Genomic DNA, 23,853 nt, shown 5'->3' with positions numbered 1-23,853 from the left:
GGCTCACAAAAAATAGCCTCTCTAATATTTCCTAAGTGGAACAAGTGCTGGTGACAGGCTTGGTGAGGGGCTAGGCAAGACTGTGCCCTATTTGGCCTCATCTCCATCTTCATTTCACATCATGCATCTTCCTGGGGCTCCACATCTACATGCTGAATCCTTTTAGGTCCTAGAAAGTGGTATGCTCTCTTCGCTCTTGCACACACTATTCCTTCTACTGGAAAGGCTCTTTCTTTGCTACTATAGCCCCAGGCTAGCCTGTCAACTTGCTCACACCTGTCTGCACATCCCTCAGGTCTCAGCTTACATGGCATATCTCGGGGAGGTTTGTCCTGATGTCCTTCGACTGGTTTGAAAAAAAGTGTTAGGATGCAATACAGACTCTAATAATGACTGGAGTGAAAGTTGTTACCTGGAAACTCTGTAGAGTAATAGCATTTGCTTACGCAATTGTACACTTGTTTTATATATATAATATGCTATTTTTTTTACATAAACAAAGTAATTTATACATTATATTATTTGCTTATACAAAGTAGTTTACTCTTTGTGTAAGAGTTTTTGGATTGGACAAATTTCCTTTTTTATCCTCTTTCTCTCGTTGGCTATCTCCATTCTGGTGTCAGCTCTTGACAAAATCAGAGTTGATGCTCCTTAGTTGTTTTTTTTTTTTTTTTAATAAACAATGAGTTAAAGGTTTTATATCATTGAGAAGTCTAGAAAATGTCAAATGGCTTCTGCTCTTTTAAAAATTTATTTGTTTTGAAACAGTATTGTGCCACATTCAGATATTGTTCATTGGTTTCAGCCCTCATTTTGTAAATGAAAACAATGGTAAAAAGACAGGAATATTTATACTTCAGCCTAATAGTGTTACCTGTGAGAGGAAAGTAAAAGTGAATTTTATTTTACTGTTTCTGTTTCCTCTGTATTCTCTAAATTTCCTCCAATTACCATACAATAATAAAAAGTTACTAAAATTTAGAAAATAAAACAAGGAGAAATTCAATATTCTATAAATTCAATTCCAATCAACAATATTTCAAACCAATGAGACTGGAAAATGGGAACATTAAAAAAAATTAAAAAAAAAAAAAGATTTCCAAGACAATCACTTTGAAATCTTTTCTCTATTCCTCCTCCCACGTGGTATTAAGACTCACCACTAGCCTAGTTGCCATCTCCTGGGCACATCCCAATGTTTGTCCCCCTGCCTTTGAGGAGATGAACACCCAGAAGACTAATTGCTCGTAGAAAAGCCCCAAGAGAGATTGTCCTTCAGCTGTTGTAGAAAAGCCCCAAGAGAGATTGTCCTTCAGCTGTTGTAGAAAAGCCCCAAGAGCGATTGTCCTTCAGCTGGCTGTACTGAATTCATTTTCATGTTATTTTTCCTTCCAACTTTCCTGTCTCCTACTTCTACTTCCTTTTTAAAGACACCTTTTGGTTCTTTCCTTCTACTTTTAACCAACCATCCCTGCCTTCCTGATCATCATCCCAGTCACTATAGTCTAGTAGTGTCTCTTTCAGGGAAGATTTTTCCATACTTCATCTTTTCATACTTTCCTTATCACAATGTTTCTTCCCTGTTTTCCACTCAGTTACCCCTGAGTTTTTCTCACTAGTCGGGGAGAAGGAAAGCACAAGGGAATTTTAAAGATATTCAGGGATCCTTTTCCAATTAGTACCTCGAAATGTTCCTAAACCAAACTTTTCACGTAAGTTTTTACAGGCATCAAAATGAAATTTGAGTGTGTGTTTGTTTTTTTAAAATCAGCCATTTGAAATTGCGTTTCAGAGACCCTTGGTCATTTTTCCTGTCATGGACCTAAGGGGCCCTGAAACTTACCATACGTTTAATAAAATATTTACCTCTGTCTTGAAAAGAGCTGGAAGTAGCAAATTGTGACTCATATCTAGGGTTGTCTGGTATGTTTCACCAAGACCTGTCTGCACCCTTATCAAAAAGGTAAATTTTACATTTCAGCAAATAAAATATGTAATGCTTATGATGAGGACCTTGCAAGAAGTCTCTGCAAAAATTGTGCTGGGTTCTTTTCTAATGCTGCAACTAAAAACCAGAAAAGAGTTCAGCCACTGAATCCATTTCAAATGAATGATAGAACTGTGCTTGAAATTTTCCACTGCCAATTGTTTCTGTCTAAAGGGAGATTATACTTTAATATATTACTTTAAAGGGGTCAGAATGCTCCCCACTTTGAAGCAAACACCCTTGTGTAGACACCCATTGTGTTTGTTCACCCCGAAAATAGGGATCCAGATCTGTTTGAATTTTTAATAAAAAAGTGCAAACCAGTATTATAGGTGCAATATAATTCTCTCTCTCTTTTTTTTTGAGACGGAGTCTTGCTCTGTCATCCAGGCTGGAGTACAGTGGTGCAATCTCAGCTCGCTGCAACCTCTGCCTCCCGGGTTCAAGTGATTCTCCTGCCTCAGCCTCCTGAGTAGCTGGGATTACAGTCACGTGCTACCACGCCAGCTAATATTTTTGTATTTTTAGTAGAGAGGGGGTTTCACCATGTAGGTCAGGCTGGTCTCGAACTCCTGATCTGATGATCCGCCCACCTCAGCCTCCTGAAGTGCTGGAATTACAGGTGTGGGCCACCACACCCGGCATCATTATTGTTTTAACTGGCATTTCTTTGACTACTTTGAACATTTTTCATATATTTATTGGTCATTTATATATCTCATTTTGAATATTTTCTATTCATACCCTTTGCATTTTTTTCTATTGCTATGATGGTCCCCATATTGATTTATATAAACTACTCATATATTTAGACACTATTGTTTAGTCTCATTTGTTTCAAAATGATCATTTTCCAAGGCATTTGCCTTTTAGTTTTGTTTTCTATGTTTACTTGACATACAGAATATTAAAATGTATGTAGTTGAGTCTTGAGCTTGTAAAAGTATATTTATCACTTCTTGATTTCCCTGTTTCCAACACACTAGAATTTGAGAGGGATAGAGAGAGAGAGAGAGAGAGAGAGAGAGAGAGAGAGAGAGAGATTTGTAATGTAGCATTTTATTTTCAAGGAGTTAATAATCAGCATCTAAATGTTATTGAATCTGAGGTTAGAGAACAATTATGTCCCCTTGACTTATTTAGAAAAAAGCCAAGTGATGGGAAGAGGGGAAGACACATGAATCAGTATTTATTCTAAATAAAAGTAGCTCTAGGTGTGCTCACTGACTCACCCCATTTTACCAGTGTTGGAATTGAAAGGGACCTCAACAGTCAAAGGTCAACTTTACAACCCCCATACCCAACGCAGGAATCCTGCCAGTACTATTTCCATCATCTCCTTGATAACCGCCAGGAGAGCTCAACTTTCCCACTGGAGTCCATTACAACTTTGAATGTCAGCGGACACACCTTTCTTATGTTGTGCTGAAATTTGCCTGCCTGCGAGTTCCATTCTCCAAGCCTCGCTCTGCCCTTTGGAGCCACATTGACAAAGTGGGCCTACCTGGGAAAATATCAGCTATTCAGTGAAAGCTGCCATATCACACCGAGAAGTCTCATCTCTTTAACAATCACCTTGAAGTCTTTTCTCTCCTCTCATATGGTATTAAGACTCACCGCTAGCCTGTTTGCCATCTCCTGGGCACATCCCAGTGTTTGCCTCTCTCCTCTCTTGTAGGTGCCCAGCATGGAACACAGACCTTTGTGTGAGCCTGATAGGGGCAGAACTGGTGCAAATATGACAGCTCAGGTCTTTCTTCTCTGCTCAGACTGGTGTGGCTCATCTTCCTTTGCTGCTTTTCATTTTCTGAACTGCTGTCCCCATTTCTCAGGAACCCTGGAGCTGATGCCCATTCCTTTGCCCTGCCCTTTGCCTTTCCTTCACTTCGTTCCACCCTTGAGTGAAGGTTTGTCTGTCTTTGTTTTGTTTGTTTGTTGGGCTTATTATTGTTGACAGAACCCTGACAAACCTCTCACATAGCTTCTTGGCAAGAGCTGGTTGGGGCACCACCTACCTGCCTGCACTTCCCTTTCTCCTGGTTTGGAAGCCCGCACCTTTTGCTTACCATGGCAGCAGTTTTCAATCTGGGTTTGCGGGACAAGGTGTTGGTTTTGGACCTTGGCCTCATTATCCTGTTAGACTGGTGCTCAGGCTTGGCTGATCCAGATCCTTCTACTGAGGCTGATCCAGGGTGGCTGGGGGAGGGCAGGGCAGGGTAATGCAGAACAGGGCATGGCAGGGCAGGGCCCAGGGTAAAGGTGGGGCCAGTAGAGCTAGGCGGGGCTGGGCTACATGGAAAATCAACTTGTTTCCTTAAATCGGTTCACCCTGGTGATGGCAGAACAATGAAAGAAGTGGGCTTAACTGAGTCCCAGTCCTGGTTAACCAGCTGGGAGACATTGGAGAAGTCATGTGTCCTCTCTAGGAGCATGGCACTGGATAGAAATGCCAATTTCTGCTGTCTGTCAAGCCATGACACCAGCTCTGTGCAGGTAAGAGTGTAATAGGCATCATCCCATTCTGTCATAGCAGCAAACTCATGAGGGAGGTCCTATTACTGCGCTCATTTTACAGATGAAGGTATAGTAAAGTAGGTTAGAAAACTTGCTCAAGGTCATGGCATTAGTAAGTAGCTGAGCTGGGTGGAATTTGAACCCCAGTGACCTGAACACCTGTGCTCCTGAACACAAAGCTATGCACCCCCCAACCCCACAACCCCTCCTTCTCAATTCTTTTTACTTCTATGGCTTGTCATAATTCAACAGCATCTCTAAGGTCTGGGAAGGACCATGTTCAGGTCATTTGTCCTTAGTGTAGGAGCAGCAGCCTGGAGACCTGTGCATTTCTGCTCTTCGTTTTTCTGCCTCTGAGCTAAGGCCACCTACACCCTGCCAGCTTGTCTGAAGCATCCTGCAAGCAGGTAGAAAGGGCAAATTTCTACCAGAAATAGGTTTATGTTAGTTTTGATATCACCATCTTTATATTCAGGAATTAAAAACCCAGAAACAAAACCAAGCTTGAGTTTCCTTGAGTGGAACGCCTCTCTAAAACATGGTTGTTAATTATCCAAGTTGGCTGAGGTTGTTTGCCTAAAATGTTTTGTCTTCTTGTAGACATAAGAAAAATTAATTGCTCTGGCTTTTTTTTTCTCTGTAATGTTCTGATGTCCCGGCATGCCAATGCTTGAGAAAACCTAAATCACAGAATGAGTAATATTCTGTAGCTGAGGACTGGAATTTTGATTGCCCAAGGTTATGGAAGTCTTATTGCAGCATAGGAGTCAACCCCAAATAAACAAACAAACAATCCAAGCGGCCACCTGACCTCTCCGGAAAAAAAGTCCTTCTCTCTTTAAGGAGTTTAACTTGCCTTCCCTCAACACAACAGGTACGAAACTTCCGTTATTGTCTCCTTGGATTACACACAACATCAGCAGGATACAGTGATTTTTGGGTTTGTGTAGTGCCTTCCTAAGAGTGCAACATTTTCATTATTATTATCACAATGTGTGTGTGTGTGTGAGAGAGAGAGAGAGAGAGACAGAGAGACAGAGAGACAGAGAGGAGAGAGAGGACGAGAGCACGCCAGGATTAGGGGGAGGTTTTCACGTTGAAAGATAGCAGGTCTGTGGCACCAGGAATTGCCAACAAACTGGTGAGGGGCAAGAGAAGATACCAGAGAGCCTTACTTCTGTAGATTCATGTATTTTGTGTCTGGGAGAAAAAGCGCACTCTTTTAAGAAAAACACATAAAGTCTTGGCATAAATACTACATGGCACATAATAGATGTATTCAATACATGTCAATTCTATTCTAATCTCCTCCTCCAATAATATAATCATATTTACCATAGAATTTTTATGGGCATAACAACTAAAAGTAATTGGCGCTGTCACATAAAAGTAAGATTTCTCAGCCTCTGTTTTTCTTTTAAAGTTTATTTTGAGCTCAGCTGCATCACCATGAACCCTGCAGTAGCATTTATCTAAATGTGGTTATAGCTTACATGGCTTCTCCTGGGTTCTCTCTCATCTGTTTGTACCTGTGTATAACTTAATCTTCTGCCTTTTTGTTTTCTTTCTGCCTAAGTGAAGAACAAGAATGCTGAGATTTCTCCAGGACACACCTGTGCACTGTTGCAGAGCAGCTGATCTCGGGGAAGGCTGGTTTTGCCACACAGGTGGTGACAGGGCGGTCTCAACAGGCTCCCAACCCAACCAAATAAAGGTGTGTGGGGGTTGCAAAGCCAGTGTATGTGGAGTTGGGGGCTGGAATGAGGGAAAGGGACACCTTTGTCAGGGTTGTTAGCAGGTGTTGCTTAATTAGTCTGAACGAAAAATGTAGCTAGAAGACCAAGCGTCACATTTTAACATGCGTGTGCATGCTCACACATGCACACACACACACACACACACACACACTCTTTCTCTCTGAGGTGCACCCTTTCCTACATGTTCTTTCCTAGGTTAAATCAAGGGGCCTACATTTTGGGATTTTGGAGCAAAAACTCAAATGCTTTATCAGTTAGGTTTCTTTTTTTTTTTTTTTTTTGCATGCATTTGCAATTCAACGCTGTCTGGCTTGGATTAGAATAGGGATAAATGTGAGTTCATTTCTGTTTTCTACATCCTATCTAGGGCACAGAGTATGCTCCATCTTGGTTATTGTTGTTGTTTTAAGAAGTAGTATGTGAACGCTTGCCAACTACTTACTTTCTTTTAACCATCTACTTTTTTTTTGGACTCAGCTTCTTCATCTATAAAATAGGTATGATTCCTTAATGCTGTGATAGATGGATAGAAGTCTATAAAAGCAAGGGGTAGTTTTAATCTACAAAATAACATGTGAAGAATTTTAACCTTAAAAATTAGATTTCATCATAATATTAATGAAATAGTCATCTGAAAAGATTTCATTTTATTAACAATCAAGGAAATTCACCTGAAAAAATAAAGGCATTATATCTAATAAGTATCTATCAGATTGTCAGAGACAAAAAATATTGATCATATGTAGTGTTTGTGAGGATGTGGGTGCATTGGATTACCTTTTCTGCAAGGTGTATTGTCAATACATTTCAAAATTTAAACTGTGTTCATGTCTTTTGATGAGGTGATCTCTTTTCCAGAAAGTTATTCTTAGGAGAAAATTAGAAAGGTATTCAAAGACGTATTTATAAGTTTTTATTTCTCCTCCTCCTCCTCCTCCTTGTTCTTCTTCTCCTTTTTTTTTGAGACAGAGTCTCACTTTGTTGCCCAGGCTGGAGTGCAGTGTGGCATGATCTTGGCTCACAGCAACCTCCACCTCCTGGGCTCAAGTGATTCTCCTGCCTCAGCCTCCTGAGCAGTTTGGATTACAGGCATGCACCACCACACCTGGCTAATTTTTGTATTTTTAGTAGAGATGGGGTTTCATCATGTTGGCCAGGCTGGTCTCAAACTCCTGACCTCAAGTAATCTACCTGCCTTGGCCCACCAAAGTACTTGGATTACAGGTGTGAGCCACTGCACCTGGCCTGTTTTTCTAAGATTTATTGATAAGAGTGAAAAATGGGGAATAAAATACGTGTCCACAAATAGGAAATTATTTAAATTAATTATGATATAACTCCAAATGGAATAAATACTCAGTGGCTGTTCAAAAGGAGATTGTAGCTCCATATTTTTCATATGGGAAGACAGCTGTGATACACTGTTAAGTGAAAATAAAATTACAGAATTGTATGTTTCACATTATTACACTTAGAAGGACATGTTTATGTTTATATCTATACTTAGATGGACATGTTTATGTTTATATCTATATTTAGATGGACATGTTTATGTTTATATCTATACTTAGATACATAAAGAATGTATTTGTATATAATGGTCTCTGGTAGAAGAAGTTAGCGGGGAAGAACATTCACTTTGTACTTGATACACTTTTCACTTGCTTAAACATATTTTTAATAGTGAATGGTATTATGTTGTATAATCAGTGAAAACAATAATAATAAAGAAGAAAAAAAATCCAAGGGGCATTACAATGAAACTCTTAATTCTATTGCTTCTACTAATTTCTCTCATTTGTAATATGACCATTGAATGGGATACCCTCAACTTCTGATCAACTAAGTAGGGACACGGGCCTAGACTATTTACAGTGGGTGAAAGAAACAGTAAAAGATAAACAAGTAAGAGATAAACAATGTGAAGATATGATATAACTGGATGAGGCCTGCCATAAATAACACACTAATCTATTTAATGAAATAATATATGATAGGCACTTGATGGGCTTTGTGAATTGAATATCATGGGAAAAGGAGGTCGTTGAATGTTAGAGAGAGCGACAGGGAGACAGCTGGCGGAATGATAGGCGCTGTATTCAATGCTGTGGGAAGTACGATTCCCTCCAGGCTCTTTTCTTTCTGAGAGACCCAGTGGTAGGCAGTAGAGACTTTCAGTCTACTTTGCCTTTATTTTGGACTGAGACCTAGATGCTATCATGTAAAAATATCCCTGCTAATGCATATTAAGATGTGACATGCTTCCTTTTTAAAATTTTGTATGCCTTTGTATCATTAACCTGAGAAGAAAAAAAAAAAAAAAAAAAAGAGAGAGCCCATATCCCTGTGTGTAACTAAAAACCTCCCGGTGGGATTTGTTTAGTGTGAGAGAGTGATTAGTAATTTTTAGTGATTAGTAATTTTCTCCCTCAGGTGGTTTTTCTGCATTCCTGTAGAGATCGTGTACACAACAGGGCTGCCAAGTGAGAAGAAAAGGCTCAGGCAGAAAATATCACGCTTTAGAAAACAGTGTGTGTGCATGCGTGCGCATGTGTGTGTGTGTTTTAAACAACTATTTTAGTTACTTTGACAAATAAAGTGCTTTGATTTGGAATCATGTCTTTTATGTCTTATATAATCTCTGGTCTTGCAGCCGTCTCATTATATACTAATTTTATTCAAGAAAATTGTATCTGTGGTCCCATCCAGTCACAACCCAGTCTCTCTCTCACACCGTTTCTATTCCCCCACTGGTTTTGGAAAAGCAAGCCAATTCTAAAAGTCTTAGCTTAAGGAGGCCTCTGGGTTTTATTTGCAGTTTCTTAGAGCCAACTGTGGAAATCATAAGATTGAGGCAGAAAGGGTATAGCTTTTTCAACTGGAGAAAAAAAAAAAAAAAAAAAAGACTGCAGATGTCTACAATGAGCGCTCCATTAAGGAGGGCCATTTTAAAATGTCTCACTAGGTCAACCCATTCTCCTTCCCAATAAAGAGCACTCACATGAACTGAAAACACACCTGGCAGCTGGGTCACTAGCAACAGTATGCAGTTGTTTTTCGTCTTGCCACTCCCTGGGGATTGAAGTCGTTTAGCGCAAAGATTAAGCAACCTGTGTGGCCGTGGGATTCTCCCACTTGAAGCTTTCATAATTTTATTTTTGCATATCTATAGACACATATACTGGGCCCAGTGACCTCATTGGTAACTGTTAGCTCCTCAGAATGTTGCTATCTGAACCCAAGAAAGGATACACTGTGTTTGGGTTACTCTTTGGTTTCTAAGGCTAAAATTGGCACTTAGAACAGTTAATGAAATAAACTTTAGAGTTGAGAGGTAATGCACTTATAGTGACAAAACGATTTGCTGACCAACGTTATTGAGGTGGTAGACTTTGGCCATGTCTTCCTCCTTCATCATTGTCACCACCAGCACCACCACCACCACCACCACCACCTCTCATATATCAATTGCACTTTGCAGTTAGAAACATTTTCTCATGCATCATCTGATTTGGTTGTTATGGCAGTCCTGTAAGGTCCGGGTGGCTGTGGGTTGTCTCACCATTTTCGATGCAGAGTCTCTGAAACCACGCATCAAGCATCAGAGCAAAGAAGAGAATCTACACTTTCCAGTTCCTGGTTCCGCCCTCTCTGAAGCACTTCAAGGTGGGTTGTAGGAGGAGCACACCAAGCACTTTAACTGCGCTGAGATCTTAGCCTGCCTTGAACTCTAATCTTTTTTTTTTTTTTTTTGAGATGGAGTCTCGCTCTGTCGCCCAGGCTGGAGTGCGGTGGCGCGATCTCGGCTCACTGCAAGCTCCGCCTCCCGGGTTCACGCCATTCTCCTGCCTCAGCCTCCCGAGTAGCTGGGACTACAGGCGCCCGCCACCACGCCCGGCTAATTTTTTTTGCATTTTCAGTAGAGACAGGGTTTCATCGTGTTGGCCAGGATGGTCTTGATCTCCTGACCTAGTGATCCGCCCACCTCGGCCTCCCAAAATGCTGGGTTTACAGGCGTGAGCCACCGCGCGCGGCCGATCTCTCATTTTGTGCATAGACTGAGGTTACCCTTAGAATACAAGAGATGGATTTGAATGAATCTACAAGTTCAGTGTAAGAATCTAAAATATATTTCCCCTCGTTTGTAACTCGGTCATGTGATCCTGCAGGGAGGTGTTCTGACAGGCTAGAGGTGTCACCCTGTGAGATCTGCCTCAGAGGCTGCTTTGGATGACCTGTTACATGCAGTGAGTGATCCTGTCCCTTCTGCTGCAGAGCGATCTCCATGGAGACAAACATCGAACTCACTCCCTCCAGTTTGTAAAACTGAATGTGAATGGCCATTCCAAATCGGCTGTCTTAATCCACTCAGAGCAGCAGGAAGTATTTAACTGTTCAACATATTAAATGAACAAAAAAATACAGGTGAGTAAGACTGACTCATGGCTGGATAAGAGGCAAAAGTAGATGGCTTTCCATTGGCCTGGTTAGAGACCTTGGATGGGCTAAAGTGTATCCTGTAGTTCACCACACATCTCTTCCCATTCTGGCCAGGCCTTGCCAACCTGGTGTTGGACCAGACTGTAAGGTATGTGCATTGTGGAGAGAAGCAAGGAAGCTGGGGGTGGAATAAGGGCTCAGAACAAACGCTGGAGCCAGGGAGTTCCAGAAAACAAGGGAGAGGGTTCTCATTAGATTATGAGCAAGTCTAGAGCTAGGGAAGAACATTTATTTATTTTTATATTTCTTAAGCCTAGTGCAGTGCCTGGCACATAGTAATTGCTCAGCAGATATTTGTTGACAGAATAATAAATAAACTGATGTGGACCTTTACTAACTTCACTACCCCTTTTTTCTATGCATCAAGATTTCAGGTTAAAGTGCCTGATGGCTGCCACTGGCATTGCCACTTCTGATCTTGTTCTCATTTGCGAACTCCCAGCTTTTTGCCTGGCTTTGGGAGCCTGGTTGGGCCTCCAGCTCTGGCCTTCTATGTCTGCTGCCAGCTCTGAAGTTCTGATGGGATCCGTGTCAGGTAGTGTGTTTCAGAATACTTAAGCTTTCCATTTAGTTGTAATAAAATCCCAATTTTTTCCTGAAAAAATATTGTTTTTTTTAAAGAAAATTGTTTGTAAAACATGATTTTTTTTTCATGTGAAATATGAAACATGATTTTGTAACGATATGAGACTCCACATCTATGGTGGTGGTTTTACCAAAATTTTCGCTCCTGGCCATAAAAGTAAAAAGTTTAGATGTTTTGGAGGCAGCTTGACAGTAGCTACCAAAATAAAGTCTAACTATTTTGATCTGGTAATTCCAGTTCTAGAAATCTAACTTACAGAACTACATAAGTGTGCAAGGTCATAACTGCAAAGAGGCTAATGCCATATTGTTTGCTTGTGACAGTAACAAAAGAGAAGTCTTTGAATCTGAGATTGTAGGTCAGTATCAAAGTTCACGTGCCCATTTCTTCCTTGTTTTCTTATGATCACTGATCATGGATAATATGTACAGCCAGGAGTAGATTAAAGAGATTTATAAATTTGAGTTGTGCAATTTCCATGCATTTTATTCATGTTAGAAGGCAGATGACTCCTCTCTCAGGGTCAAAGGAAGCCTTGAACAAAATGGCGAGAAACATGAAGGTTGTTTGGCGTTTTCCCCTTGCAGTGCCTGTATTCTCCTGTTGTCTTAAAATGGCAGAGATTTTCAAGTAGACCCGGGTATAAATGTCAGCTCCATCATTTACCAACAGTGTAAACTCGGTCACTCAGTTTAGTCTTTCAAAGCCTTAGTTTTCTCCTAGGTAACACAATAATATTCATCAAACTGGGCTTTCACGAAGATTAAATGAGATACCATATGTGAAAATACCTATTGCATACTGTAGATGCTCAATAATTGTTTTCTTCCTTCTGATTGTTATTTTAAGAATTCTCTCAAAAACACGCTGGGTTTTAGTGTTCTCAGAGCATTTTAATCTCCACCAGGTCCCTGTGGTTCAGGGACAACGGCAGTTAGATCAGCACCTCTCTTCCTGACTTGTGCCGCCCCCACCTTGCCCTTGCCCCGTTCCCCTTTCTTCCTCTCTGTCTTCTCTCCTCATTTCCTTCTTTTTCTTGCCTTGTTTTCTTCCTTTCCTATTTCCACTTGGTTTTTTCCTTTTAAAAATTCCATACCTTCTTATTTTCCAGTCCTCCATTTATTTCCTAGACTACTGGGGGAGAAACGTGGTTTAAAAAAAGAGAAAGAAACACGAAGTGCACAAGATAAATAAAACCAACTCTTTTGCCTTCACACTCAAGCCACACCTCGTTTCTCCAAGCCTCTGTGTCTTTGCACATGCTATGCCTTCTTTTCCCCACTTTGGCTAAATTCTACTTATGCTTTGGGTCTGAGTCATTTCCTGGGCCTGGGTTCCAACATGCTAAGACATATGCTCTGCTCACTTTGCCCACAGCACTTCATGCTTCCCAGACCAAAATACCAGCATAACTAAGTTGTAATTGCTCGTTTAATAATCTTTCTTTTCTGCTAGACTATGAACTTTCATGCCCAAGGAATGTGTTCCACCTGTTTATTTTTGCATCTCTAGAGCTTGGCTCAGTGCTTGACACTTGATAGGTGCTTGTTGAATGGAGATGTAACTGTAGCTTGTTTTCATCATCAAGACATCTGGGAGAGCCAGCCTAGTTTTTCTCAAGCTGAATTCTACTCTCTGTCTTCTGCCACGTTCTTGCACTGAAATTTTGGTCCACAATCTTCAGAAGGCCAAATAAAAGCAGGAAGAGGTATCAAATGCTATCTATGCTTATTTCATTGGAATAAACTTCCAAACCCCCATAGCTTGGGAGATAAGTCTCCAAATTTACTTCTCAACTTTTTCTCCCTCCATGAACCTTATGGTATACTCATACCAAATCTTCCAGCTATCTTTATCTTCTTGTACTTGTTATGCTGTTTTATCAACTTCTGGGGTTGATTCTTTTCATTCTTTGCCTATGGAAAATCTTTTGATCCCTCAAGCTCCAGTTCAAATAATGGTTCTTACCTCTTGGAGTTATTGTGAGAATGAACTGATACAAAATGCATAAGTGCATAACACAGTTGTTGCCATAGAGTAAATGCTCCATAAAGATTAGCTGTTAGTGTCTTTTCTCAACCAGATTTTAAGCACAAAGAGGGTGGGAACCATGTTTCTATTATTCACATCTATAACCTAAGCATCCACTTGAAGGCTGATCACATAGTACATGCTCAATAAATGGTTTTTGACCAAGTGAGGGAATAAATAGTCCAAATGACCATATAATAGATCAGACCAGATAGTAAATGTGGTGTGCTACTTCTAGGCTGTGCCAATTACCAGGATGTAGTGGACTTAGTCACATGAATAACTCCAGGTCTGGGCAAAGACTTCTTGAGCAATACCCGACAAGCAGAAGCAACCAAAGAAATCATGGACAAATGGGATCACATCAAGTTAAGAAGCTTCTGCACAGTAAAGGATACAATCAACAAAGTGAAGAGATGAATCATAGAATAGGAGGTAATATTTGCAAACTAACCGTCTGACAAGGGATTAATAACCAGAATATATAAGGAGCTCAAACAACTCTATAGGAAAAAATCTAATAATCTGATCCAAAAATGGGCAGAAGATTTGAAGACACATTTCTCAAAATAAGACATACAAATAGCAAAGGGACATATGAAAAGGTGCTCAACATCATTAATCATCAGAGAAATGCAAATCGTGACTACAATGCGATACCATCTTACTCCCGTTAAAATAGCTTATATCCAAAAGACAGGCAAAAAACAAATGCTGGCAAGGATGTGGAGAAAAGGGAACCCTCGTACGCTGTTGGTGGGAATGTAAATTGGTACAACCACTATGGAGAACAGTTTGGAGGTTTCTCAAAAACCTAAAAATTGAACTGCCATATGATTCAGCAAGCCCACTGCTAGGTATATACCCAAAAGAAAGGAAATTAGTCTATCGAAGATGTATCTGCACTCCTATGTTTGTTGCAGCACTGTTGACAACAGCTAAGATTTGGAAGCAACCTGTGTCCATCAACAGATGAACAAATACAGAAAATGTGGTGCATATACAAAATGAACTACCATTTAGCCATAAAAAAGAATAAGATCCAGTCATTTGCAACAATATGGGTGGAACTGGAGATCATTTTGTTAAGTGAAATAAGCCAGGCACAGAAAGACAAATATCACATGTTCTCACTTATTTGTGGGATTTAAAAATCAAATCAATTGAACTCATGGAGATAGAGAGTAGAAGGATGGTTACTAGAGGCTGGGAAGGGTAGTGGGGAGTTTGGGGGATGGGCCGGGATGGTTAATGAGCACAAAAATGAGAAAGAATAAATAAGACCTACTTTTTAATAGCACAATAAGGTGACTATAGTCAATAATAACTTACTTGTATATTTTGAAATAAAGAATGTAATTTGATTGTTTGTAAACTAAAGGATAAATGCTCGAGAGGCTGGAGATCCCATTCTCCCTGATGTGCTTATTTCACATTGCATGCCTGTACCAAAACATCTCATGTACCCCATAAATGTATACACCTACTATGTACCCACAAAATTTAAAAAAAGTAAAGAAAACTCCGGTTGTTTAGATACCTAGATGTGGCCTAAAAGATTTTTTGAGAATCATTAATAAATGATTAGTTACATATATGCTTAGATGCCATCAAAGCACAAAAAATATGTAGATTTCTTTGGTTAGCTGAAGGTTCTGTTTGAATGTGGAAAACGTTAGGGTGAGAATGATCAAAGGCGATTTAATGTTTAATCTGGTCTGGTTCACCAGAACCTTATAAAGAGCCAACTGTGGAAATCCTGTTTCCTCCCATTCCCCCACCCTAGTGGTACACACAGTTAGAGCCAATGTAAATAGTGAAAATCAAATATTCTGTTTTTGCCTATTGAATTTCTTTTGTGGAAGTTTGAAATGGTTAGCTGAGTATTTTAACTAAACTGAACAGAATGCCAGAAAAGTCTTCTTTGAAATGTGAAATACTTTTAGCCTCACAAAAGTTCATATAAAATATAAGAATACTATGAATGTAAGAATATGACTGTGGAGACTATTCACTCTTGTGTGCAGAATGTCGAAACTTACAGAGTCGTATACAACTCAGTCTGTGGTACTTTGCGAGAAAGTTCTCTATAGCTCCAGGTACAATCACATATGGCTTTCCCACTAGTTCTTTTCCCTTTCTCCCTCCCCCTCGTTCATTTCCCTTTCCCATTCCCCCTTTCCTTGAGTGACAGATAACTGTATAACACCAGACTTCAAAAAAAGAATTAAAGATTAAATTTAGAATGACCACATCCTTAACAATAGCTTTCCTTTCTAGCCACAAGCAAAAACCTTGAACTTAAGATGATTACCATGACTGGCACACTAAACAAATAGAAATTAATAGCAAAGAAGTGACTCTCAGTCCTCTGAGCTCAAGGCGCAGTCTCTCCTGGAGGTGACTGGGCAGTCAGGAGCCCTCAAGGTTTTATCAGATGCTATAGCCAAGTAGTAGAAACAGTAGGTGGGCCCATTAATCCTCTCTGTACTGAGGGTTATGGGGAAAATGTGTTTCAGACTTGCAAGCAGTTTGAGTATGGCTCTGGAAATCTCAAGTTATTCCTGCTCTAGAGAATATAGAGGGTGTTAAATCAATTTGTGTGGAGAGATGACCACTACTGGTCAAAGTGAAGGTACACTTTCATCTTCTCTGAGGTGCCAAAATCCCCCCTGAGGCTCTTGAGATTTAGCTATCCTCTTCCCTGGGGTCTGGATTTTCCAAGGCAATCCAGGGCTCTTTCCTTACAATGTAGCTACCTTCTGTTTTGGGGTCACCACTACTCATCATTTTCACTTTTCTGAGTCACCATCACTGATCAATCACCCTCTCATGCCCAGGAAGAGAATCTCAACACCATGGAAAGGTCCTGGCTTATCCTGGCTATGTTTTTTACTTCGTTCCTTTAGTGGGGGCTCTTGTCTAAGGAACACTGACACTTATGTAGCAGGCAGTCACTGTACCCCAATAATCCCTGAGAAAACAAGTTGACATTAATAGCAGTAAGTCACATTTCAGTGGCTGATTTTATATTTTCCTTTATGACACAAGACTTCAGACCCTCTGTTCCAAGTCTCTCTCAGTTACTTCTGGTATCACTCAGTTTCTTCTCTGTTACTTCATGGGGCCTTTTATGAGCTCATAACCAGTTCTACCATGTAAGAGTGGCTCCTTGTTCTCTGCCAATCTTCATGAGACCGTTGTTGATCCTTTTCTAGAACATTCCAAAGTTGCAAACCTGTGAGATGCCAAAATGGCAGCACATTTAGCTTTCACTCCTCTAGAACCACATTGCCTCAAGCAGGAGAAAACGCACCTTCCTCAGTATGTTGTCCTTTGTTACTTGGTCATAAAACAACGACAACAACAACAACAAAAAACACGCCATCTGTGCTCCAATGTATCAGAGTCCTCATGACAGCAACCCTTTTGTCTTCTAATTGAAGCCCTGTTTTTCACAGGCTCACAGCTGGCATTTTGGGCTGAGTGGAGGCAGAGTTTGTTCTTCATCTTCCCGCATCTTGCTCTAGGTGTCTCTACCACAACTCTTCCTTACAGACTTTTGGCTCCTGTTTGTGTGTTTATATTTTGGGACATTCCTTTTCCCTTTAAGGAGACTAGAGCTTTTCCTCTCACATTTCATGCACCAGAACCTGGTCACTTGGCTACCTCTAGCTGCAAGGGAGGCTGAGAAAATGTGGTCTTTTATGCTACCTGTATCTAGCCAAAAAATTAGCATTCTATTTTTAAAAAGGAGGAGAATAACGTATTTTGGGGCAAAGAGCCAGCAGTCTCTGCCATAGTTTTTAACTCACATTTTAATGTTTTCTCTTCTCATCCCTCCCCTTTATACATATTGTGGGGAGGACAGAGTTTGCTCATTGGTCTGAATATGGTACACATTTTCCCACCTCTGTGCCCTTTTTCATAATGTTTCCTTGCTTGAAATGACTCTGGACTCCTCTTCTTGCTTGGAGCTCTCATCCTTTAAGGTCCATATTGAAGCTACACAAAGTATGTTGTACAATTAAGATCCCAGATCTCAAATCCTTTGACTATCTTTTTAATTAAAGAGATCATTTGAGCCTATCGAATGAAGCTGAGAGATGCAGCTCAAGTTTTCCTAATTCCTACCTTCCACACTATCAGCAGCACAAAGTTCATCTGCATGAACTATGCACCCTAAATCCAGACAAGTCCTTGTCTTGTATGATGATTACTCTGTATTACTCTGACCCAGGCACTTCTCCACTAATGCACTTTACACCTGTTAGCTAACTTAATCTCAACAACTCCATGAAGGAGGTGCTATTGTTAGTCCTATCTTAATAGCTAATAATTCATAGCTAATAAATTTTATAATAAATTATAAATAATAGCCAATAAATCCTCTTACACAAAGTATGGTGATAACATTTTCTTTCGGGTTTTTTTTTTTGTCTATACCATTCATGGAAACTTTTGTCTTTCTAATTTATACACAACGCCTTTCTTGTAAGCCTGTCAGTGCAAGCGCTGATAGGTTTTTCTGAAGCAAAGAAGCTAGCACAATGCCTTAGTTACAGCTAGTGCTCAATAATTATTTATTTTTGCTGTTGCTGATAACCTAGGCTAAGGTTTGATGAGGAATTTTAAGGGTTTGTAATAGTTACAACCTGAGTATAGTTGAATCAGGCCTTGAAACTCTGTTATCTGTATAACTTTTTTCTGCAGAGTAAAAACAATACTGGGAGTGTTAGTTCATCACAGTGGGATAAGGAGGTGGATTACAGAGTTTCGAAAAGTATTTTAACCTCAATCAAAAAATTAAGCCCTCCTACTTTTGAATGACATCAGTATCGGGATAATCACAGGACATTAATTTTATTTTTATACTTTTTTGAATTGGTAATACATTCGTGTTTCAAATATAAAACATATAAAAGCTATTCATTAAAAAGCTATTTTCTTACCACTCCTTCATTCAACTGTCCCTATCCCTCTGATAGGTAACATTATTATTGATTTCTTATCATCATATTATATATGTTTTTTATATATATATGTGTGTGTGTGTGTATATATATTTGTTTTGTTTTTGTGAGACAGAATCTCACTCTGTCATCCAGGCTGGAGTATAGTGGTATGATCTTGGCTCACTGCAACCTCTGCCTCCTGGGCTCAAGCAATTCTCCTGCCTCAGCCTCCCAAGTAGCTGGGATTACAGGCATGCACCACCACACCCAGCTAATTTTTGTGTTTAGTTGAGACAAGATTTCACCATGTTGGCCAGGCTGGTCTTGAACTCTTGACCTCAAGTGATCTGCCCACCTTGGCCTCCCAAATTGTTGGGATCACAGACATAAGCCACCATGCCCAACCCTAGAGATATTTTTTAAATGCAAATAGAAGTTAATACAAATATATATATGTATATATTTTTTCTGTCTTTTGTCAAGAATAGAGAAATGCTATATATATCCCTTACTTTTAATTAGTGTAATTTAGAAATCTTTTCATATCAATACATTAATAGTTTTTAATTTTTTTTTACAGCTCCATAGTATTCCACCGTGTGAATATTCCATAATTTATTTAATCAGTTCTCTGTTGATGAACACTGAGTTTGTCGTCAAAATTTTTTATTACAATAATGCTGCTAGTAATATCTTTGTATTTTATTCATTTGAGCATTTCTATATCTGTAGCATAAGTTCCTAGATGTAGAATTGCTAAGTTAATGGGATAGGTAATTGAAGTTTTAATAGATACTACTAGGGCCGGGCGCGGTGGCTCAAGCCTGTAATCCCAGCACTTTGGGAGGCCGAGACGGGCGGATCACGAGGTCAGGAGATCGAGACCATCCTGGCTAACACAGTGAAACCCCGTCTCTACTAAAAAAAAAAAATACAAAAAACTAGCGGGCGAGGTGGCGGGCGCCTGTAGTCCCAGCTACTCGGGAGGCTGAGGCAGGAGAATGGCGTGAACCCGGGAGGCGGAGCTTGCAGTGAGCTGAGATCCGGCCACTGCACTCCAGCCTGGGCGACAGAGCGAGACTCCGTCTCAAAAAAAAAAAAAAAAGATACTACTAGATAGCCCACCGTAAGAATTCTACTAATTAGTATTTTCAACAACAATATATGAAAGTGCTATTTTTATGCAATCTTGCAACATAATTTATTATTTAAACTTCTGGAATATTGTCGATCTGATAGGTAGCGGGGGAACAACTTCATCTAGTTTTAATTTGTATGTTCATTATGATAAATGAAGTTTGGCATCTATTTTTCTCCACTTATTTAGGAACCATATCGATATTCTGTTCTGTGAATGATCTGTTCATATCTTTGTGAACATTGTAATCGGATGAATGATATTTCTTTTACTCTTAGGGATTTGTAGATACTGTTTCTTTATGTCGGGCGTTAGCCCTTTGTGTTTCAGGTTGCCAATATTTTTGCCTAATTGTCATTTGTTTTTCACTTGGCTCTTTTTCTTCAGAAAATAGCCTTTTTATTCTTAAAGAGTGGATCTTTTCTTCCATGGCTTCTGGATTTTGTATTAGTTAGAAGGGCTTTCAACATTCGCGGTTATAAAAGAATTCTCACAATTTTTTCTTTATGTATTTTACATTTAAATATTGAACCTATTTGAAATTTCAGACTCCTCTTTAAACCATTTCAAGCAAATATGTTGTTTAGATACGGTCGCTAGATTTCGCAAATTAAAATACATATGTTTACTTCAGATAAACAGCAAATAAATTTTTAGTACAAGTATGTCACATGCAATATTGGGAGCTGTGCTTGGGAAATATTTATGCTAAATAATTATTCATTGTTTACTTGAAATTCAAGTTTAACTGCACATCCTGTATTTTATCTGGCAACCCTAGGTTGGGAGCCACTAGTCCATTTGCTTACATACTTCAGTTTGAGTTGAATCTCAATTTAGGCTATATATCAGGGCCCTGCTACTTTGTTCATTTGCTGTTTAAAAGCTTAATGGTATTTTCTACAGTGTTTGCATGCATCTCTTAAAGGTTCTGAAGTTTGAGCATACAACTGGTGTTAGATTGAAATAAATTAACTTATTTACAAATGTGTGGATAACTAACTCCCTTCTAACATTTTGTCCAATGTGTGCTACAAGAAAACCATTTCCAGGGGCAGGGAAAACTGTCTGGGGGCAGTGGAGAGCTAGTCCCCTAACTGCTCAGCTCCAGTGAAACAATTGAGTTCCCAAGAATATTTGGTTATCAAAATAATTGTCTCAATTATTGTTTCAAGGGGTTGGAGGCTAGAGTCTCAGATACATATAACAGAACAATTTTTTGCTTATAGGAGTTTAAATAATAATAATACCATTTGAAAATTATAAGTATATTCTGTTTGATTAAATCAGACAAAAACAAATCTAATGTCTCTTTTTTTCCAGCTTTTGAAAACACATATTCAAGAGTCTTATCTCCCTTAGCACTCCTATTATGATTAACAAAGCACAATGTTGAGATAACACTCCTTTCCCCCCACAGAATTGTAGCACAAATCGTAACCATCATAATGAATCAAGACTGTGATGTCATTGAAGCAGCCAGGTTCTGATTATAGTATAGCCAAAGGAAGACAGTGCACTTCCCTCTGTTTAATTTACTTGATTGCGTCTCATTAATCCACTCATTCAGTCATTCAACACGTATTTCCTGAGTGCATACTACATGCTAGGCACTATGCTAGTTGTGAGGCTGAATAAAACAGCCATGGACTCTGTCCTCATGGAGCTTTGCAGGTGTGCTAGAGCCAACCCCTACTGGCTGGTTGAAAGCCTATTTTTAAATTTTCAGGAACTTCATGAGCTTCAAAATTGGCAATGGTGAGAGTATTTATACACAGAAAATGGCAACCACAACAAATCAGGGCTTTCTATGCTGTTGTTTTGTTCTTCTGCCCACCTCTCCTTTTATTTAAATGAAGAGCTGGTTGCTGAACACTAATCAGCACAACACTGGGGTTACAGAGATGCTCCTGAACTCAGTCACCCTCCCTGCCTCTTGACCTCCACACCAGGATCCCACCGCACCAATACATTTTGCTTTTTACAAACAATAGCTTCTTGAAATGTTGAAGCAGTCAGACTATTATAAGATATTTTAGTTGACACATGTTATAAGTTGTTGGCCATATAAGGAAGCCCAAAGTAAAACTCCTAAAAGAAAATTTGCAATGTTAAAACATGTATTAGCTATTAATTTATTTAGCTATTAAGATAGGACTAACAATAGCACCTCCTTCATGGAGTATTGAGATTAAATTAGCTAATAGGTGTAAAGTGCGTTAGTAGAGAAGTGCCTGGCCCAGAGTAACACCGAGTAAGCATCATACAAGTCAAGACAAGGACTTGTCTGGGTTTAGGATGCATAGTTTATGCAGATGAACTTTGTGCTGCTGATAGTGTGGAAGGTAGGAGGCAGGAAAACTTGAGCTGCATCTCTCAGCTTCATTCAATAGGCTAAAATGATCTCTTTAATTAAAAAGATCCTCAAAGGATTTTAGATCTGGGATCTTAACTGCAGGAAGAATGGCAAAACATTACGTCTTTAGAGTCAGGAGAAAGGCTGTACTTGCTTCTTTTTAATCATCTGATGGTATTAAGGCTTTTAATGAAAAACCCTATTTTTTTCCCCTCCCTTCTTTGTTCTCTCCTTAGCTTTCCTAAGTGAGTTAAGGCATTCTGAATATGCCACACCCTGGTTCCCTTATTCTGTAAGAAGACCACAGAAGAGAGAAGGAGCCCAGATGGCCCCAGGTGGGCCACTAATCCCAGGATTTTGAAATCTTGAGTCTGGTCTCTGGAAGAATTTCCCATTCTGTACAAAGATAAACAGAATACACTGTTCCTTGTTCTGTTAACTTATTTTTATGAAACAGAAGGATTTTTTTTCTCCTTACTGAAGATAATTTTTACATGCAGATCCTATATGTATTTTGCTAGATATATGTCCAAGTCCTTTTTCTTCTTCTTTTTTTGGGTGGTATTGTAAATGGTATTATTTTTTAATTTCAAATTCTAGTTTTCCATCGCTGGTATGTAGGAAAACAATGAGTTTTGTATATTGACCTTTTTTCCTGCAACCTTGCTAAACCTGGTTAGTAGTTCCAAGAATTTTTTAAAGATTCTTTGGAGTTTTCTACTTTAATAATTATGTCACCTGTGGTAAAGACAGTTTACTTGTCCCTTTTTAATGTGTATACCTTCTATTTCTTTTTCTTATCTTACGGCACTGGCTAGGACCTTGAATAGGTTGGTGAAAGAGAGTATCTTTGTCTTGTTACTGATATCAGGGGAAAGCATGCAATCTCTTACTGTTAGGTATGTTTGCTGTAGGTTTCTCATTTATGCTATGCCCCCTGCCACCCCCCTACCTCTTTTTTTTTTTTTTTTGAAACAGGCTCTTACTCTGTCACCCAGGCTGGAGTACAGTGGCACCATCTTGGCTCACTGCAACCTCTGCCTCCCAGGTTCAGGAAATCCTCCTGCCTCAGCCTCCTGAGTGGCTGGGATTATAGGTGCCCGCCACCACACCTGGCTAATTTTTGTATTTTTAGTAGAGATGGGGTTTCACCATATTAGTCAGGCTGGTCTCGAACTCCCGACCTCAGGTGATCCACCCGCCTTGGCCTCCCAAAGTGCTGGGATTACAGGTGTGAGTCACTGTGCCCGGCACCTCTTTTCAAATTAAGAAAATCCCCTAGAGTTCTCATTCTTTGAGACCCATAGAATAGAAATGGTCTGTTTTAATCTGATCTATCAAGAGATTTGATTTATGGTCATTCCTGTCAGGGTCGGGATGGTTTGGAGATGGTAGAGAGAAAGAACATTCCACCCCTGAACCCTATGGTAACTGTTCTCTGAGTCAGCTCTCTGCCGTCTGTGGCCTCCACACCTTGTCATGAAACCAGAGATCTCTAGCAGCTGCACTGGTGAAAGAGGCAGCAAGAGGTGGAGTGATTCTCTCGCCTTTAAATCTAAAGAGCTGCCACTTCTTACCTGTGTGAACTTGGATGAATCACAAAATTTCATTTCTAAAATCAGGACCTTGATTACATTGTAGGGACATGAAGATAGCCTGAAATGATAGTAACTCTAAAGTACTCTACAAATGTATCCTTTGAATGACAACTTATTAGAGGGCAGGATCCATGTCAGTGCATTTTAGTATTCCCTAAATAGTCTGGGGCACAGTAAATGCTTAATATGTATCTAATTATTGTGTTATTACATGTATTTGTCCCTCCAAGATCTCATTGTTTGCCCTTGAGCTGTGTGGGGAGTACCACAGAGCGGGTGTTACGGCAGGGGCTGTGTCAGAGTCTATGATTTCAAGCAAGTCACCAAAGCTCCCTAACCAGTAACTGGACTCTTTGGGTAACTAAGTGAGATGTCCCAGGTAAAGCTCTCTGCAAAATATCCGCCCTCTGTAAATGCTGAATTGATGC

General features: G+C 39.7%; 1 protein-coding gene across 12 annotated transcripts in view; it reads left to right on the top strand.

The window, feature by feature from the left end:
- Window positions 1-4,489: 4,489 nt before the first annotated feature.
- LOC144339055 (uncharacterized) overlaps window positions 4,490-23,853 on the top strand; it is a 293,212-nt gene continuing 273,848 nt past the window's right edge. For 5 of the 12 annotated variants that reach the window (XR_013413663.1, XR_013413664.1, XR_013413665.1 and 2 more), the window contains exons 1-5: window positions 4,490-5,378; window positions 6,081-6,218; window positions 9,789-9,927; window positions 10,537-10,686; window positions 11,129-11,296. Coding sequence is in view for 3 of the 12 variants with exons in the window: in XM_077991700.1 (XP_077847826.1) it covers window positions 11,149-11,296 (148 nt within the window). In the remaining 9 variants the exon portion in view is untranslated. The other 7 variants (XR_013413668.1, XR_013413667.1, XR_013413669.1 and 4 more) reach the window with 4 other exon arrangements.

Source organism: Macaca mulatta, chromosome 2 (genome assembly GCF_049350105.2).
Source record: "Macaca mulatta isolate MMU2019108-1 chromosome 2, T2T-MMU8v2.0, whole genome shotgun sequence".
Lineage (NCBI taxonomy): Eukaryota > Metazoa > Chordata > Mammalia > Primates > Cercopithecidae > Macaca > Macaca mulatta.
This window is presented reverse-complemented; position numbering and strand designations above follow the sequence as displayed.